At 33.6% G+C, this 18,738-nt stretch overlaps 1 protein-coding gene across 4 annotated transcripts in view; it reads right to left on the bottom strand.

The window, feature by feature from the left end:
• pip5k1c (phosphatidylinositol-4-phosphate 5-kinase type 1 gamma) overlaps positions 1–18,738 on the bottom strand; it is a 62,233-nt gene that overhangs the window by 15,707 nt on the left and 27,788 nt on the right. For all 4 annotated transcript variants that reach the window (XM_062960411.1, XM_062960413.1, XM_062960412.1 and 1 more), the window contains exons 9-15: positions 17,656–17,739; positions 17,460–17,508; positions 15,190–15,274; positions 11,300–11,461; positions 8,023–8,161; positions 6,555–6,587; positions 3,489–3,593 (exon numbers count right to left, since the gene is read on the bottom strand). In XM_062960411.1, coding sequence (XP_062816481.1) covers positions 3,489–3,593; positions 6,555–6,587; positions 8,023–8,161; positions 11,300–11,461; positions 15,190–15,274; positions 17,460–17,508; positions 17,656–17,739 — 657 coding nt within the window. The remainder of the gene's footprint in view (positions 1–3,488; positions 3,594–6,554; positions 6,588–8,022; positions 8,162–11,299; positions 11,462–15,189; positions 15,275–17,459; positions 17,509–17,655; positions 17,740–18,738) is intronic.

Here is an 18,738-nt window from a genome sequence, read left to right as displayed (position 1 = left end):
ACTCTTTCAGACTTTAGGAAAGATCTAAAAACATGGCTCTTCCGATGTGCTTTCGGAGAGTAACTGTTACATGCTTTTGTTACGCCCCCATTATTTATCCTCTAGACCAGGGGTCCCCAAACTAAGGCCCGGGGGCCGGATGCGGCCCTCCAAGGTCATTCACCTGGCCCCCGCCCTCAGTTTTATAATATAATATTTTTATATCAGTTTTAATAATATAATATATTGTATATACATATAATATTGATAATAATCTTATGTTATACAATATAATACTAATAGTAATACAATATAATAATATTAATTATATGTTATATATTACATATTATATAATAGTATAGTGGTATAGTTCAATATAGTAATATATCATGCTAATATTGTGTTATGCTAATAATATAATATATTGTATGTACATATAAGATTGATAATAATCTTATGTTATACAATATAATACTAATAGTAATACAATATAATAATATTAATTATATGTTATATATTACATATTATATAATAGTATAGTGGTATAGTTCAATATAGTAATATATCATGCTAATATTGTGTTATGCTAATAATATAATATATTGTATGTACATATAAGATTGATAATAAGCTTATGTTATACAATATAATACTAATAGTAATACCATATAATATTAATTATATGTTATATATTACATATTATATAATAGTATAGTGGTATAGTTCAATATAGTAATATATCATGCTAATATTGTGTTATGCTAATAATATAATATATTGTATGTACATATAAGATTGATAATAAGCTTATGTTATACAATATAATACTAATAGTAATACCATATAATATTAATTATATGTTATATATTACATATTATATAATAGTATAGTGGTATAGTTCAATATAGTAATATATCATGCTAATATTGTGTTATGCTAATAATATAATATATTGTATGTACATATAAGATTGATAATAAGCTTATGTTATACAATATAATACTAATAGTAATACCATATAATATTAATTATATGTTATATATTACATATTATATAATAGTATAGTGGTATAGTTCAATATAGTAATATATCATGCTAATATTGTGTTATGCTAATAATATAATATATTGTATGTACATATAAGATTGATAATAATCTTATGTTATACAATATAATACTAATAGTAATACAATATAGTAATATTAATTATATGTTATATATTACATATTATATAATAGTATAGTGGTATAGTTCAATATAGTAATATATAATGCTAATATTGTGTTATGCTAATAATATAATATATTGTATGTACATATAAGATTGATAATAAGCTTATGTTATACAATATAATACTAATAGTAATACCATATAATATTAATTATATGTTATATATTACATATTATATAATAGTATAGTGGTATAGTTCAATATAGTAATATATCATGCTAATATTGTGTTATGCTAATAATATAATATATTGTATGTACATATAAGATTGATAATAAGCTTATGTTATACAATATAATACTAATAGTAATACCATATAATATTAATTATATGTTATATATTACATATTATATAATAGTATAGTGGTATAGTTCAATATAGTAATATATCATGCTAATATTGTGTTATGCTAATAATATAATATATTGTATGTACATATAAGATTGATAATAAGCTTATGTTATACAATATAATACTAATAGTAATACCATATAATATTAATTATATGTTATATATTACATATTATATAATAGTATAGTGGTATAGTTCAATATAGTAATATATCATGCTAATATTGTGTTATGCTAATAATATAATATATTGTATGTACATATAAGATTGATAATAATCTTATGTTATACAATATAATACTAATAGTAATACAATATAGTAATATTAATTATATGTTATATATTACATATTATATAATAGTATAGTGGTATAGTTCAATATAGTAATATATAATGCTAATATTGTGTTATGCTAATAATATAATATATTGTATGTACATATAAGATTGATAATAAGCTTATGTTATACAATATAATACTAATAGTAATACCATATAATATTAATTATATGTTATATATTACATATTATATAATAGTATAGTGGTATAGTTCAATATAGTAATATATCATGCTAATATTGTGTTATGCTAATAATATAATATATTGTATGTACATATAAGATTGATAATAAGCTTATGTTATACAATATAATACTAATAGTAATACCATATAATATTAATTATATGTTATATATTACATATTATATAATAGTATAGTGGTATAGTTCAATATAGTAATATATCATGCTAATATTGTGTTATGCTAATAATATAATATATTGTATGTACATATAAGATTGATAATAAGCTTATGTTATACAATATAATACTAATAGTAATACCATATAATATTAATTATATGTTATATATTACATATTATATAATAGTATAGTGGTATAGTTCAATATAGTAATATATCATGCTAATATTGTGTTATGCTAATAATATAATATATTGTATGTACATATAATATTGATAATAAGCTTATGTTATACAATATAATACCAATAGTAATACCATATAATATTAATTATATGTTATATATTACATATTATATAATAGTATAGTGGTATAGTTCAATATAGTAATATATCATGCTAATATTGTGTTATGCTAATAATATAATATATTGTATGTACATACAGCTGCTCTGAGTCCCCTTCGGGGTGAGAAGGGTAGGATATAAATATAATAAATAAATGCAGTAAATAAATAATTAATTTTAGACTTAGGCTCGGCCAAATTCTGACATGACTTGAAGGCACACAACAACAACAACAATCCTAATTAACTTGACTATCTCATTGGCTGGTAGCAGGCCCACACTTTCCATTGAAATCCTAATAGGTTTATGTTGGTTAAAATTGTTTTCATTTTTAAATATTGTATTGTTCTTTCATTGTTGTTGTTGTTGTTGTTGCACTACAAATAAGACCTGTGCAGTATGCATAGGAATTTGTTTGTATTTTTTTTCCAAATGATAATTCGGCCCCTCAACAGTCTGAAGGATTGTGGACCGGCCCTCTGCTTTAAAAGTTTGGGGACCCCTGCTCTAGACTGTCTGCTATCTTTTTCCTTAGTTCCCTGTGGTTTTATTCTTATCCTTTTTCTTATCCTTTTCTCACCCCGAGTTTTAACTGAGTGTCAGTGCGGCCTGCCCTGTTATATTGCTCTTTGGATTTTGTGTTGTACTGTATATGATTCTTTATTGTATTGTTGTAATTGTATTATGATATGTTGTTTTTATATTGTGTTATATTGTATTTTTCCCGGGCATGGCCCCATGTAAGCCGCCCCGAGTCCCCATTGGGGAGATGGTGGCGGGGTATAAATAAAGTTTTATTATTATTATTATTATTCTCAAATTCCAGGATTGGGCCTGGGCCCTTCTGCATGCAACATGGGGCAAAATGATAAGTCTCATCCTCACCCTGCGGCAGCCATGTCCGGGGCCACGATGTCGACGTCACATTTAGGCCTCAGCTCCACCGTGATCTGCTGGAGATCGTCTTCTCCCCGGACCTGTTCCCGAGACCTACACATTTGGGGGGACAAAGAAAGCACGTGATTCCCTAGGGCCATTGAGTCCGATGGAGGGCCAACTACAATAATAATAATAATATTAATACTAATAATAAGGGTTGGAAGACACCCCTTGGGCCACTGAGTCCGATGGAGGGCCAGACTACAATAATAATAATAATAATAATAATAATAATAATAATAATAATAACAGAGACCCCTTGGGCCACTGAGTCTGTTGGAGGGCCAGACTACAATAATAATAATAATAATAATAATAATAATAATAATAATAATAATAATAATAATAATAATAAGGGTTGGAAGACACCCCTTGGGCCACTGAGTCTGTTGGAGGGCCAGACTATAATAATAATAATAATAATAATAATAATAATAATAATAATAATAATAGAGACCCCTTGGGCCACTGAGTCTGTTGGAGGGCCGAACTATAATAATAATAATAATAATAATAATAATAATAATAAGGGTTGGAAGACACCCCTTGGGCCACTGAGTCTGTTGGAGGGCCAGACTATAATAATAATAATAATAATAATAATAATAATAGAGACCCCTTGGGCCACTGAGTCTGTTGGAGGGCCGGACTATAATAATAATAATAATAATAATAATAATAATAATAATAATAATAATAATAAGGGTTGGAAGACACCCCTTGGGCCACTGAGTCCGATGGAGGGCCAGACTACAATAATAATAATAATAATAATATTAATACTAATAATAAGGGTTGGAAGACACCCCTTGGGCCACTGAGTCCGATGGAGGGCCAGACTGCAATAATAATAATAATAATATTAATAATAATAATAAGGGTTGGAAGACACCCCTTGGGCCACTGAGTCCGATGTAGGGCCAGACTACAATAATAATAATAATATTAATACTAATAATAAGGGTTGGAAGACACCCCTTGGGCCACTGAGTCCGATGGAGGGCCAGACTATAATAATAATAATAATAATAATAATAATAGAGACCCCTTGGGCCACTGAGTCTGTTGGAGGGCCGAACTATAATAATAATAATAATAATAATAATAATACTAATAATAATAAGGGTTGGAAGACACCCCTTGGGCCACTGAGTCTGTTGGAGGGCCAGACTATAATAATAATAATAATAATAATAATAATAATAATAATAATAATAATAGAGACCCCTTGGGCCACTGAGTCTGTTGGAGGGCCGGACTATAATAATAATAATAATAATAATAATAATAATAATAATAATAATAATAATATAGGTTTGGAAGAGACCCCTGGGGCCATTGAGTCCGTTGGAGGACTGGACTACAATAATAATAATAATAATATTAATACTAATAATAAGGGTTGGAAGACACCCCTTGGGCCACTGAGTCCGATGGAGGGCCAGACTACAATAATAATAATAATAATAATATTAATACTAATAATAAGGGTTGGAAGACACCCCTTGGGCCACTGAGTCCGATGGAGGGCCAGACTATAATAATAATAATAATAATAATAATAATAATAATAATAATAATAATACTAATAATAAGGGTTGGAAGACACCCCTTGGGCCACTGAGTCCGATGGAGGGCCAGACTACAATAATAATAATAATAATAATATTAATACTAATAATAAGGGTTGGAAGACACCCCTTGGGCCACTGAGTCCGATGGAGGGCCAGACTACAATAATAATAATAATAATAATAATAATAATAATAATAATAATATTAATACTAACAATAAGGGTTGGAAGACACCCCTTGGGCCATTGAGTCCGATGGAGGGCCAGACTACAATAATAATAATAATAATATTAATACTAATAATAAGGGTTGGAAGACACCCCTTGGGCCACTGAGTCCGATGGAGGGCCAGACTACAATAATAATAATAATAATAATAATAATAATATTAATACTAACAATAAGGGTTGGAAGACACCCCTTGGGCCACTGAGTATGATGGAGGGCCAGACTACAATAATAATAATAATAATAATAATAATAATAATAATAATAATAATAATAATAATAATATAGGGTTGGAAGAGACCCCTTGGGCCACTGAGTCCGATGGAGGGCCAGACTACAATAATAATAATAATAATAATAATAATAATAATAATAATAATAATAATAATAATAAGGGTTGGAAGAGACCCCTTGGGCCACTGAGTCCGATGGAGGGCCAGACTACAATAATAATAATAATAATAATATTAATACTAATAATAAGGGTTGGAAGACACCCCTTGGGCCACTGAGTCCGATGGAGGGCCAGACTACAATAATAATAATAATAATATTAATACTAATAATAAGGGTTGGAAGACACCCCTTGGGCCACTGAGTCCAATGGAGGGCCAGACTATAATAATAATAATAATAATAATAATAATATAGGGTTGGAAGAGACCCCTGGGGCCATTGAGTCCGTTGGAGGACTGGACTATAATAATAACAATAATAATAATAATAATAATAATAATAATAATAATAATAATAATAATAAAGAGGGTTGGAAGAGACCCCTTGGGCCACTCAGTCCATAAGAGGGCCGGACTTTAATAATCATAATAATCATAATAATATAGGGTTGGAATAGAACCCTGTGCCATTTAGTCCGTAGGAGGGCCAGACAATAATAATAATAATAATAATAATAATAATAATAATAATAATAATTTTATTTTTGTACCCCGCCACCATCTCCCCAGAGGGACTCGGGGCGGCTTACAGATATAAAACCAGCATACAGTATACGGTTTTACAAAAACACACAAGTAAATTTAAAAGGCATTAAAAATCACGATCATTATGAAACACATGAAAATAATAATAATTATTATAAAACACATAAATATTTATAAAACACATAATAATAATAATAATAATAATAATAATAATAATAATAATAATAGGGTTGGAAGAGACCCCTTTGGGGGCCCAGAATCATGCTCACCTTCCATCATGCTCCGAGGACTGTGTACGCCGCCTGTGAAGAAAAAACAACAACAACAACAACAACAACAACAACAACAACAACAACAACAACAAGGGGCCAAGGTTTGCTTTGAGACTTAAGTCTGTCTCCTTTCTCCCACCTCCTTGTGTGTCTTTTAATGATTTTTGTTCAAGCAGCAGAGCAAGAGACCCTGCTAGTGGAATTAATTAAACAGTAGAGTCTCACTTATCCAACACTCGCTTATCCAACGTTCTGGATTATCCAACGCACTTTTGTAGTCAATGTTTTCAATATATCATGATATTTTGGTGCTAAATTCGTAAATACAGTAATTTCTACATAGCATTAATTTGTAATGAACTACTTTTACTGTCAAATTTGTTGTATAACATGATGTTTTGGTGCTTAATTTGTAAAATCATAACCTATTTTGATGTTTAATAGGCTTTTTCTTAATCTCTCCTTATTATCCAACATATTCGCTTATCCAACGTTCTGTCGGCCCATTTATGTTGGATAAGTGAGACTCTACTGCAGGGGTCCCCAAACTAAGGCCCGGGGGCCGGATGCGGCCCTCCGAGGTCATTTACCTGGCCCCCGCCCTCAGTTTTATAATATAATACATTGTATATACATATAATATTGATAATAATATTATAATGTAATACAATATAACACTAATAATAATACCATATAATAATATTAATTATATATTCTATATTACATGTAATATTACTAATAATATTACAGTATAGTGGTATAGTTCAATAAAGTAATATATAATGCTAATATTGTGCTATGCTAATAATATAATATATTGTATGTACATATAATTTGTAAGCCACTCTGAGTCCCCTTTGGGGTGAGAAGGCTGTGATAAAAATGTAGTAAATAAATACAGTAAATAAATAAATAATAAATAAATACATTTTAGACTTAGGCTCGCCCAAAGTCTGAAATGACTTGAAGGCACACAACAACAACAACAACAACCCTAATTAACTTGACTATCTCATTGGCCAGAAGCAGGAGCACACTTCCCATTGAAATCCTGATATATGTATGTTGGTTAAAATTATTTTTATTTTTAAATATTGTATTGTTCTTTCGTTGTTGTTGTTGTGGTTGTTGTTTTTACACTACAAATAAGACATGTGCAGTGTACATCAGAATTTGTTTGTTTTTTTTTTTCAAATGATAATCCGGCCCCTCAACAGTCTGAAGGATTGTGGACCGGCCCTCGGCTTAAAAAGTTTGAGGACCCCTGCTCTACTGTATATACGTTTTTAAGGTTTTTATAATGTGTTTTAACAATGTTATTAATGGATCTGTTTATCGTGTTTTGTTTTTATGATTGCATTGTGGGCATTAAATTTTGCCAATTTTTGCAAGCCGCCCCGAGTCCCCTCGGGTGAGAAGGGCGGGGTATCAATGTTGTAAATAAATAAATAAAAATAGTATTTACCTGTACCGGGGCTGCTCGGAAGACTCCGAAGGAGACCTTTCCGGGACGGAGAGAGACGTGGAGGAGAGCGTGGTCGCAATGGAAGCCGTGGTCGCCTCTTCGAAAGACGGAGGAGTGCAAGGGAGCAGGTCGGGACGGCCTACAACGTCAACAAGGCGGGAAGGAGGGCGGAAACAACAGGGAAACCGTTATTTACCCACAGGAGCAACACAACAAACAACATACCACGTTGCCACGTGTCCTAAACATGACCAGGTGTTTCGAAACCTAGAGGCTACAACTTCCTCCCTGATGCCATTCCCATTTGAAGATCTGTAGACAGCTTTTGAGCGCCCAATTGGGAAGATAAAGTGGAATTAATGCCTTGGATACAATAATAAAGAAGTTGTTGTTGTTGTTGTTGTCATTATTTGAAACACAACAAGCTGGGTCCACAGCAGACACTCTGCTGGCTGTTGTATTGGATCACACGTCAAACACTTCCCAATAATAATAATGTATATACAGTAGAGTCTCGCTTATCCAACGTAAACGGGCCGGCAGAATGTTGGATAAGCGAATATGTTGGATAATAAGGAGAGATTAAGGAAAAGCCTATTAAACATTAAATTAGGTTATGATTTTACAAATTAAGCACCAAAACATCATGTTATACAACACATTTGACAGAAAAAGTAGTTCAATACACAGTAATGCTATGTAGTAATTACTGTATTTATGAATTTAGCACCAAAATATCATGAAGTATTGAAAACATTGACTACAAAAATGCGTTGGATAATCCAGAACGTTGGATAAGCGAGTGTTGGATAAGTGAGACTCTACTGTACTCGAGTATAAGTTGACCCGAATATAAGCCGAGGCACCTAATTTTACTACAAAAAAACTGGGAAAACATTGACTCCAGTATAAGCCGAGGGTGGTAAATTTCAGAAATAAAAATAGATACCAATAAAATTACATGAATCGAGGCATCAGTAGGTTAAATGTTTTTGAATATTGACATCAAGCTCTCAAGATAAGACTTAAATCATGATTCTCATCTTCTTCAATGTAAATGTGCTTACGTATTCTTTTAATAATAATAGAGTAAAATAATACATGTAGTAATAGTAATAATAAATACAGGTAAATAGTACATGTAATAATAAATAGAATAAAATAATAAATGCAATAATAATAATAATAAGATCAGAGTGAAATAATAAATGTATTAATAATATAATAAAAATAAAAATAGAGTAAAATAAATGTAATAGTACAACAATAATAATAATAGAGAAAAATAATAAATGTAATAATACCAATAATAATAGAGAAAAATAATACATGTAATAATAATAATAATAAATACAGGAAAATAATACATGTAATAATACATAGAGTAGAATAATAAACATAATAATAATAATAATAGAGTAAAATAAATGTAATAGTAGCAACAATAATAGAGTACAATAATAAATATAATAATAGAGTAAAATAAGAAATGTAATAATACCAATAATAATAGAGAAAAATAATACATGTAATAATAATAATAATAATAATAATAATAATAATAATAATAAATACAGGAAAATAATACATGTGATAATAATAATAAATACAGGAAAATAATACATGTGATAATAAATAGAATAAAATAATAAATGCAATAATAATAATAATACTAATAATAAGAGTAAAATAAATAATAGTAGCAACAAAAATAGAGTACAATAATAAATATAATAATAGAGAAAAATAATACATGTATAATAATAATAATAATAATAAATAATACAGGAAAATAATACATGTAATAATAATAATAAATACAGGAAAATAATACATGTAATAATAAATAGAATATAATAATAATAATAATAATAATAATAGAGTAAAATAAATGAAGTAGTAGCAACAATAATAGAGTACAATAATAAATATAATAATAGAGTAAAATAATAAATGCAATAATACCAATAATAATAGAGAAAAATAATAAATGTACCACATATTCTTGAGCAGGGGTCCCCAAACTTTTTAAACAGGGGGCCAGTTCACGATCCTTCAGACCATTGGAGGGCCGGACTATAGTTGGCCACCAAGCAATAATAATTAATACTAATAATAATAATAATAACAACAACAACAATAATAGAGGATTGGAAGAGACCTTTTGGGCCATTGAGTCCAATCCCCTTCTGCCTTTGTGCACCGAAAAGCACAAGCAAAGCACCCCTGACAGATGGCCACCCAGCCTCAATGTTAATACAGTAGAGTCTTGCTTATCCAACGTAAACGGGCCGGCAGAACGTTGGATAAGCGAATATGTTGGATAATAAGGAGAGATTAAGGAAAAGCCTATTTAACATTAAATTAGGTTATGATTTTACAAATTAAGCACCAAAACATCAAATTTGACAGAAAAAGTAGTTCAATACACAGTAATGCTATGTAGTAATTACTGTATTTACAAATTTAGCACTAAAATATCATGATTATTGAAAACATTGACTACAAAAATGCATTGGATAATCCAGAACGTTGGATAAGCAAGTGTTGGATAAGTGAGACTCTACTGTAATAATAATAATAATAATAATAATAATAATAATAATAATAATAATAATAATAAAGAGGATTGGAAGAGACCCCTTGGGCTATTGAGTCCAACTGCCTTCTGCCTTTGTGCACTAAAAGCACAAGCAAAGCACCCCTGACAGATAGCCACCCAGCCTCAATGTTAATAATAACAACAACAACAACAACAACAACAACAACAACAACAAGGGTTGCAAGAGAAGAAGAGACCCCTTGGGCCATTTAGCCCAACCCCCTTCTCCCCTTGTGCCGTGGGGGCCAGGTAAATGGCTTCAATGGGCCGCATCCGGCCCCCGGGCCTTAGTTTGGGGACCCCTGTTCTTGAGTATAAGCTAACCCAAAAATAAGCCAACCAGGATCCTCACCCAAGTATAAGCCGAGGGGGGCTTTTTAGTCCTAAAAAAAAAAGGCCTGAAAAACTAGGCTTATACTTGAGTATATACAGTATTATTATGATTACTGGTCTGGGTTTGGACCGAAGGAAATCTTAAAGCGATGCTAAGGATGCTGCAAAGGGACACCCGAGACTACTTTCTACTGACTTGCACAGAGTAGGATCTGCACTCTTACCCTCCTTCTTATCCCCGTTAACTTCCGCGCCTGCGAAAGCAGAGTGAAAAGTTGACGGGAAACAGCCGACGCGAATGATCGGAGTTAAGGCTCAAGGCATCCGGCTGCGCCTTCTTACCTTCGTCGTCCAAAGTGGGGTAACTCCGGGCGGCCCGGAGGTCGTACTGCGTCTCTTCTTTCTCGGAAGGGATCTGGCTGGCCGAAAAGGCCGCCATCGGGCCGGACGGCTTGACCGCAAGCAAGGCGCTCCTCCCTTTCTTGGAAGGAGAGGCTTTCAGGGCTGGAAAAGAAAAAGGTTCCATTTCAACTTCAAAAAAAAATCCTCTGCCAACAATATTTATATATATATATATATTCCTAGTGGCATGTCTTTATTTTTGGCAGTTCTTCGGTTTAACAACTGAGTTACCTGTGTGCCATGACATGAATGCTGAGCATGTTCAGACTCAGGACTCCGTTTTGTATTCAATATTTTATTTTATTTACAGTATTTATATTCCGCCCTTCTCACCCCGAAGGGGACTCAGGGCAGATCACATCTATATATATAAAAGAGTGATGGCATCAGGGCAGCGGACAAAACAACAAAACTACAGGCTCCCCAACCTCGAAATTTGACAACACAACCCATCATCCACGGCTCTAGGTTGATACAACAAAAAGAAAAGAAAAATAATATAAAATGTAGTTATTATATTGCATTATTATTAGTATTATATACATACAATCTATATATATAAAAGAGTGATGGAATCAGGGCACCGGACAAAACAACAAAACTACAGGCCCCCCAACCTTGAAATTTGACAACACAACCCATCATCCATGCCTCTAGGTTGATACAACAAAAAGAAAAGAAAAATAAAGTCCTAATTAGAGGGAGAGGAATAATTGTTTTTATCCAATTGCTGCCAGTTAGAAGGCTAAGCTCCGCCCACTTGGTCTCCTAGCAACCGACTCAGCCCAGGGGACAGGCAGAGTTAGGCTTCACTTAGGCCTCTTCCACAGATTATCTAATTTGCACTGGATTATATGGCAGTGTAGACTAGGCTATATAACCCATTTAGAATCTTATATTATCTGCTTTGAACTGGATTATCTTGACTCCACACTGCCATATAATCCACTTCAGTGTGCATTTTATCCAGCTGTGTAGAAGGGGCCTCATATAATCCAGTTCTAAGCAGATAATATAAGATTATAAATATACAGTAGAGTCTCACTTATCCAACATAAACAGGCTGGCACCTTTAGCCTTGACCTTAACTACCACCAATTGCTCAATACTTTATTTCCCATACCACCATACTTCGCCACAGCAAAGCGTGGCCGGGCACAGCTAGTTACACATATAAGGCAAACATTCAATGCCTTAACATAGAACAAAGACAAGACAAACATGGGGCTCCGAGCTGGCCTCGAACTCATGACCTCCTGGTCAGAGTGATTCATTGCAGCTGGCTGCAGCTGGTTGCTCAACAGCCTGCGCCACAGCCCGGCCCGGCAATATATGTTTAGTCTTCAATTAGGTTATGACTTTACAAATTAAGCACCAAAACATCATGCTATACAACAAATTTGACAGAAAAAGTAGTTCAATACGCAGTAATGCTATGTAGTAATTACTGTATTTACGGATTTAGCACCAAAATATCATGATATATTGAAAACATTGACTACAAAAATGCACTGGATAATCCAGAACTCTGGATAAGCGAATGTTGGATAAGTGAGACTCTACTGTATATAATTACATTATTCTATTGTATTATTATTTATTTATTTATTTATTTATTTATTTAAATTTATATCCCGCCCTTCTCACCCCGAAGGGGACTCAGGGTGGTTTACAAGTATATATACATACAATATATTATATGACTATATTGCAATATTATTAGTAATATTGCATGTAATACAAATATACAATTATAATAGTGAATTATAATTATTATTACTGTAATACATCATAATATTATTATTAATATTAATACGTATTATATTCTACTACAGTAGAGTCTCACTTATCCAAGCCTCGCTTATCCAAGCTTCTGGATTATCCAAGCCATTTTTGGAGTCAATGTTTGCAATATATCGTGATATTTTGGCGCCAAATTCGTAAATACAGTAATTATAACATAACATTACTGCGTATTGAACTACTTTTTCTGTCAAATTTGTTGTTAAACATGATGTTTTGGTGCATAATTTGTAAAATCATAACTTAATTTGATGTTTAATAGGCCTTTCTTTAATCCCTCTTTATTATCCAAGATATTCACTTATCCAAGCTTCTGCCAGCCCATTTAGCTTGGATAAGTGAGACTCTACTGTACCATACACAGTATTACTATATTGTACGATACCACTATATTGCAATATTATTAGTAATATTACATGTAATATATATATATAATTATTATATTATATTGTATTATTATTATTATTATTATTATTATTATTACTATTACTATTATTGTTAGCAACATTTTTTTCCCACCCAGGGCGGCTTACAAGTACATATACATACAATATATTATATTATACGACTATAATATAATATAAATATACAATTATAATATATATGTATTATAATATATAATATATATAATATAATATACAATTGTATTTATATTATAATATAAATATACAATTAATTATATTGTAGTATAATATTATGAATATTATATGTAAATACATTATATTATTAGCATAGCACAATATTAGCATTGCATATCACTTTAGTGTACTAAATAATGTAGTTATTATATTGCATTATTATTAGTATTATATACATACAATAATATTATTAGCATAGCACACATTGTATATCACTATAGTGTACTAGACCACTAGACCGCAATATTATTAGTATTATTACATGCAATATATAAAATGTAGTTATTATATTGCATTATTATTAGTATTATATACATACAATCTATATATATAAAAGAGTGATGGAATCAGGGCACCGGACAAAACAACAAAACTACAGGCCCCCCAACCTTGAAATTTGACAACACCACCCATCATCCACGGCTCTAGGTTGATACAACAAAAAGAAAAGAAAAATAAAGTCCTAATTAGAGGGAGGGCAATAATTGTTTTTATCCAATTGCTGCCAGTTAAGAGGGCTAAGCTCCGCCCACTTGGTCTCCTAGCAACTCACTCAGCCCAGTGCTAATAAAAGAATAAAAAAATAAAATAAATACAAATAATACAATAAAAATAATAAAAAACACTAAAAAAATTTAAAACACTAAAAAAATTAATACAATAAAATACTATAATAACAAAATATCTAAAAATAATACTACAAAATAATAAAATATAATAAATGAAAAAGATAAGTTGTAACAAAATTAATTTAAAAAATACAAATAACATCAAATAAAAATCCCACAATAATTTTTAACCAATACCACCACCACTTTGCCACAGCAACGCGTGGCCAGGCACAGCTATTATATTATATTACAGTAGAGTCTCACTTATCCAACGTTCTGGATTATCCAACGCATTTTTGTAGTCAATGTTTTCAATATATCGTGATATTTTGGTGCTAAATTCGTAAATACAGTAATTACTACATAGCATTAATGTGTAATGAACTACTTTTTCTGTCAAATTTATTGTCTAACAGGATGTTTTGGTGCTTAATTTGTAAAATCATAACCTATTTTGATGTTTAATAGGCTCTCTTAATCTCTCCTTATTATCCAACATATTCGCTTATTCAACATTCTGCCGGACCGTTTATGTTGGATAAGTGAGACTCTACTGTATTGGCATAGCACGCATTGTATATCACTATAGTGTACTACACCACTAGACCTCAATATTATTAGTATTATTACATGCAAAATATAAAATACAATTATTATATTGCATTATTGTTAGTATTATAATGTATTATATTATAATATTATTATCAATATTATTAGGTATATTCAATATATTTTATTATTAGCATAGCACAACGTTAGTATTATATTAAACACTTACAGGAGCTCTTCCTGAAGACCGTGTTGGTCATGAACTTGAAGAACCTCTCGGCGTAGAAGCTGGGCCGGTGGACCGAAACCGTGTCCTGGAAAAAGAGACGGGTTTTATAATTATTATAATAATAACGAGGTTGGCGGGAGAGGCTTTATCGGCAGCACTCAGCTGGGCCCGGGAGACAAAGTGGAGCAAAGTGATGGGTTGGTGGTGGCATCAGATAATGGCGCATTGGCGAGTTATAAATAAATCCGCTGCCTTTTTGGATTCTGACGATGACTGTGCTGGAATTATGATAGATATCGCCAAGAGGGAGCCCTTGGGAGGATTTTCGATGGCAACTCTCATTAGTCAAGGAAGTTCTAAGTCTCTTCTGAGCTTTGAAGCTAAGCAGGGTCAGGCCTGGCGAGGATTTGGATGGGATAGCGGGCTCTCTTTCGCAGGAAGGAAATGGCAAACTCGAAGATAAGCTAAGTTTTTTAGTCCTGTGTTTTTTAGTCCTTCGAGTATATACTCGAGGATAAGCTGAGTTTTTTAGTCCTTTTTTTTTTGAGCTAAAAAAGCCTCCCTTGGCTTATAATGGGGGTCAAGGTCAAGCCGTTTTTCCCATGGAGTAAACCACAAAACCATTGAACCAAATCACACCACATTCAGCCACAAAAGACTTAGTTGTCTAATCTATGTCTTTCAATAAAAAAAACCTCAAAAAATAAAGTCCACATTACAGAGGACGAGGAAGAGCTGTTCTCCCCCTGGCTGCCAGTCAGAAGGGTAAGCCCCTTATAATGGGGTCAAGGTCAAGCCGTTTTTCCTATGGAGTAAACAACAAAACCACTGGACCAAATCACACCACATTCGGCCACAAAAGACATAGTCATCCCATCTATGTCTTTCAATCAAAAAAACCTCAAAAAATAAAGTCCAAATTACAGGGGACGAGGAAGAGCCGTTCTCCCCCTGGCTGCCAGTCAGAAGGGTAGGCCCCTTATAATGGGGTCACAGTCAAGCCGTTTTTCCTATGGAGTAAACAACAAAACCACTGGACCGAATCACACCACATTCGGCCACAAAAGACATAGTCATCCCATCTATGTCTTTCAATCAAAAAAACCTCAAAAAATAAAGTCCAAATTACAGGGGACGAGGAAGAGCCGTTCTCACCCTGGCTGCCAGTCGGAAGAGTAGGCCCCACCCCCTTTAAGCCTCGCCCACTTTGTGTCCTAGCAACCGCCTCAGCTGAGGGTTCACTTAGGCCTCTTCCACACTGCCTATAAAATACAGATTATCTTATTTGAACTGGATTATATGGCAGTGTAGACTCAAGGCCCTTCCACACAGCTATAAAACCCAGAATGCCAAGGGAGATGATCCACAGTATCTGCTTTGAACTGGATTATCTTGAGTCCACACTGCCATATAATCTATGTCTTTCAATTAAAAAAACCCTAGAAAAATAAAATCCAAATTACAGAGGAAGAGCCGTTATCCCCCTGGCTGCTAGTCTAATGCCAAAGCAGATGATCCACCATATCTGCTTTGAACTGGATTATCGTGAGTCCACACTGCCATATAATCTATGTCTTTCAATTAAAAAAAACCCTAGAAAAATAAAATCCAAATTACAGAGGAAGAGCCGTTATCCCCCTGGCTGCTAGTCTAATGCCAAAGCAGATGATCCACCATATCTGCTTTGAACTGGATTATCGTGAGTCCACACTGCCATATAATCTATGTCTTTCAATTTAAAAAAAAACCTAGAAAAATAAAATCCAAATTACAGAGGAAGAGCCGTTCTCCCCCTGGCTGCTAGTCTAATGCCAAGGCAGATGATCCACCATATCTGCTTTGAACTGGATTATCTTGAGTCCACACTGCCATATAATCTAGGTCTTTCAATAAAAAAAAAAACCCTAGAAAAATAAAATCCAAATTACAGAGGAAGAGCCGTTATCCCCCTGGCTGCTAGTCTAATGCCAAAGCAGATGATCCATCATATCTGCTTTGAACTGGATTATCGTGAGTCCACACTGCCATATAATCTATGTCTTTCAATTTAAAAAAAACCTAGAAAAATAAAATCCAAATTACAGAGGAAGAGCCGTTCTCCCCCTGGCTGCTAGTCTAATGCCAAGGCAGATGATCCACCATATCTGCTTTGAACCAATAGGAAACTTGGACATACACAGAGAGCCAACTCAAACGTGATTCTTGAGGAGCAAGGCCAGGAATGAGAGGAGTGGGATGGATGTAAACACATAAATGGAGTCAACACTCACCCCATCGTGAACAAGAGCCTTCCACGTATGTTCCAGTTTCTTAATGAACCTGGATCGCGCCAAAAGAGAGATCAGAAATGTCTGAAATGGGCAGAAAGATTCACACAACATCCCCTTCCAACTCTAGAGATCATACGGCCGGACTTCCACAGGTGGTATCACAAGTGGAGTGGCGTCAAGGCCTCTAGGAGCCCACCTGTAGGACTGGAGGATGTCGATGATGCCAACGTGAAGGAGCAGGCGTTCCCCTTTGCCGTTCACAGCCGGGATGCCACCCATCCTGAAGAGGAGAGGGAAGAACTCAACCAGTTCCATGGAGAAGAACTCAACAGATTCCTGGAGAACCTCAACAACATCCATCCAAACATCTAATTCACCATCTGGAGCCATGGAGAAGAACTCAGCAAGTTCTTGGACCACCTCAACAACATGCATCCAAACATCTAATTCACCATCTGGAGCCATGGAGAAGAACTCAACAAGTTCTTGGACCACCTCAACAACATCCATCCAAACATCTAATTCACCATCTGGAGCCATGGAGAACTCAACAGGTTCCTGGAGTACCTCAACAGCATCTACTCAAACATCCAGCTCACCATTTGGAGCCATAAAGAAGAACTCAACAGGTTCCTGGAGCACCTCAACAGCATCCATCCAAACATCCAGTTCACCATTTGGAGCCATGGAGGAGAAGAACTCAACAGGTTCCTGGAGCACCTCAACAGCATCTACACAAACATCCAGCTCACCATTTGGACCCATAAAGAAGAACTCAACAGGTTCTTGGAGCACCTCAACAGCATCTACTCAAACATCAAATCCACCATTTATAGCCATGGAGGAGAAGAATTCAACAGGTTCCTGGAGCACCTCAACAGCATCTACACAAACATCCAATTCACCATCTGGAGCCATGGAGAACTCAACAGGTTGGAGCGCCTCAACAGCATCTACTCAAACATCCAGTTCACCATTTGGAGCCATAGAGAAGAACTCAACCAGTTCCTGGAGCACCTCAACAGCATCCATCCAAACATCCAATTCACCACCTGGAGACATGGAGGAGAACTCAACAGGTTTCTGGAGCACGTCAACAGCATCCATCCAAACATCCAATCCAACATTCGGAGCCATGGAGGAGAAGAACTCAACAGGTTCCTGGAGCACCTCAACAGCATCCACCCAAACATCCAATCTACCATTTGGAGCCATGGAGAAGAAGAACTCAACATGTTCCTGGAACACCTCAACAGCATCCACCCAAACATCAAATTCA

Source organism: Anolis carolinensis, unplaced genomic scaffold (assembly GCF_035594765.1).
Source record: "Anolis carolinensis isolate JA03-04 unplaced genomic scaffold, rAnoCar3.1.pri scaffold_7, whole genome shotgun sequence".
Classification (NCBI taxonomy): domain Eukaryota; kingdom Metazoa; phylum Chordata; class Lepidosauria; order Squamata; family Dactyloidae; genus Anolis; species Anolis carolinensis.
The sequence above is the reverse complement of the archived record's forward strand: the minus strand, read 5'-3'. Positions and strand labels throughout refer to the sequence as shown.